General features: G+C 45.3%; 1 protein-coding gene across 1 annotated transcript in view; it reads left to right on the top strand.

The window, feature by feature from the left end:
- Positions 1-216: 216 nt before the first annotated feature.
- The window catches only part of LOC147233247 (fidgetin-like), a 34,658-nt gene continuing 33,242 nt past the window's right edge, over positions 217-1,632 (top strand). The window contains exon 1 of the mRNA XM_086147868.1: positions 217-244. Within this exon, the coding sequence (XP_086003994.1) occupies positions 220-244 (25 nt within the window). The 5' untranslated portion in view covers positions 217-219. The remainder of the gene's footprint in view (positions 245-1,632) is intronic.

The following is a 1,632-nucleotide window of genomic DNA, read 5'->3' as shown; positions in this document are numbered from 1 at the left end:
TACCCGCCGCACCAGTTGATGCGAGGAGATGCGTGTGGGTCCCCGACGCACGGAGAATATTAGAAAGTGTCTCAGGAAGGAGTGTGTGTGTGTGTGTGTGTGCAAGCGTGTGTGTGTGTGAGAGAGGGGATGACCGTCCCCCCTTTATTTTTCTCTCTCCACAAATTAATCCCGAGCCTCTCCTCTCCTCTTCCTCCCTGCCTGCTTCTCCAGCGCGTCATGATCAGCAGCAGCAGCGTCTATGGTAGGTTCTCGTCCGCCTTCTACTCCGAATGCACCGCGGTGTGTTTGCGTGCGTGTGCGTGTGCGTGGTTGTTAATGTATCATAGGGTGTAATTATACCCTGCTAAGGGGAGAGGTGCGGTGGGGGGGGTCAGCGTGCATGTGTGTAAATCAAGGACACAAATTTGTTAAACTGACAAACACGTGTGTGTGTGTGTATGTGTGTGTGTGTGTGTGCGTGTGTGCGTGTGCATTAATTTATTTTGAGTTAAATCTTTTAAAGCAGCAGATTTTGCCCATATTGATATTTTTTTCTTACAATTACAGTGTAATTTATACACATACACACACACACAAACACACACACACACACACACACACCAAACTCCTCTAAATATTAACAGCGGCCGGTGTATTTTTTCAGTTATTAATTCATAAAAATATCCACCAATAATTAAAATAAAATTATCATTATTATTTTAACATAGATAAGTAATGAATCCTGCCGGTGAAGGGGTCGCACACCGGATGGATTCATTTTCTGTGTCAGGAGGTCAAACCCTTGTAGATGTGGAGAGCAGCCGCAGGAAGCGAGGGGACGTGCGTGCACATGGACGGGTGTGCACGTGCACGAGGCCTCGACCTCTTGCACAGTGAAATTGCGGCGGGGATGGAGTCGGGGACCCGGCAGGACTGTGGACTATCTGCGGGGGTCCGAATGCTGCATGGAGAGGGGATCTGTTTTATGACTGGTTTATAACGCGTCAGACCTGTGCATAGATTTTATTTTATTTTATTTTATTTTATTTTATTTTATTTTATTTTATTTTATTTTATTTTATTTTATTATTTACTCGGTGCCACATTCTCGTAGAACAATGGCGAGTTGTTGAGACGGAGGGCGGCCATCCCACCCTGTTTGCATCGGATAGCTTTCTAATGAACAATCACCACAATGTGCTTTCTGTACACACACACACATACACACTCACACACACTCACACCCACACACATACACACGCACACACATACACACACACACACACACACAGCGGGATGAAGTTTGAAGCACATGGTTTTGCACATATTTGGTTTTTGTTGCAGTTATTAGCAAGGACTCGACCTTTCACCTTTGACGTCTCATTCAAGGAATAGGCACACACACATGCACACGTACACACACAAACACACACACACACAGCTATTTGCTTCCTGTCATGTGCTGTTTCCTCATGTCTCCTGCCGTGGTGTTCACATGGGTTCCTTCCGATTGCTCACGGCACTCTGTGTGTGTGTGTAAGTGTGTGTGTTTGTGTGTGTGCGTATTTTACATTTAAATATGTCCAAGTTGTGTGTTTTTAATTTTCCTTTAAATGTGGGGCTTCTCTCTGCAGTGACTCTGCTTTGCTC

The sequence above is a fragment of the Fistularia commersonii genome, chromosome 6 (genome assembly GCF_037954325.1).
Source record: "Fistularia commersonii isolate RoL2024-O1a breed Wild chromosome 6, RoL_Fcom_v1.0, whole genome shotgun sequence".
Taxonomy (NCBI): Eukaryota; Metazoa; Chordata; class Actinopteri; order Syngnathiformes; family Fistulariidae; genus Fistularia; species Fistularia commersonii.
This window is presented reverse-complemented; position numbering and strand designations above follow the sequence as displayed.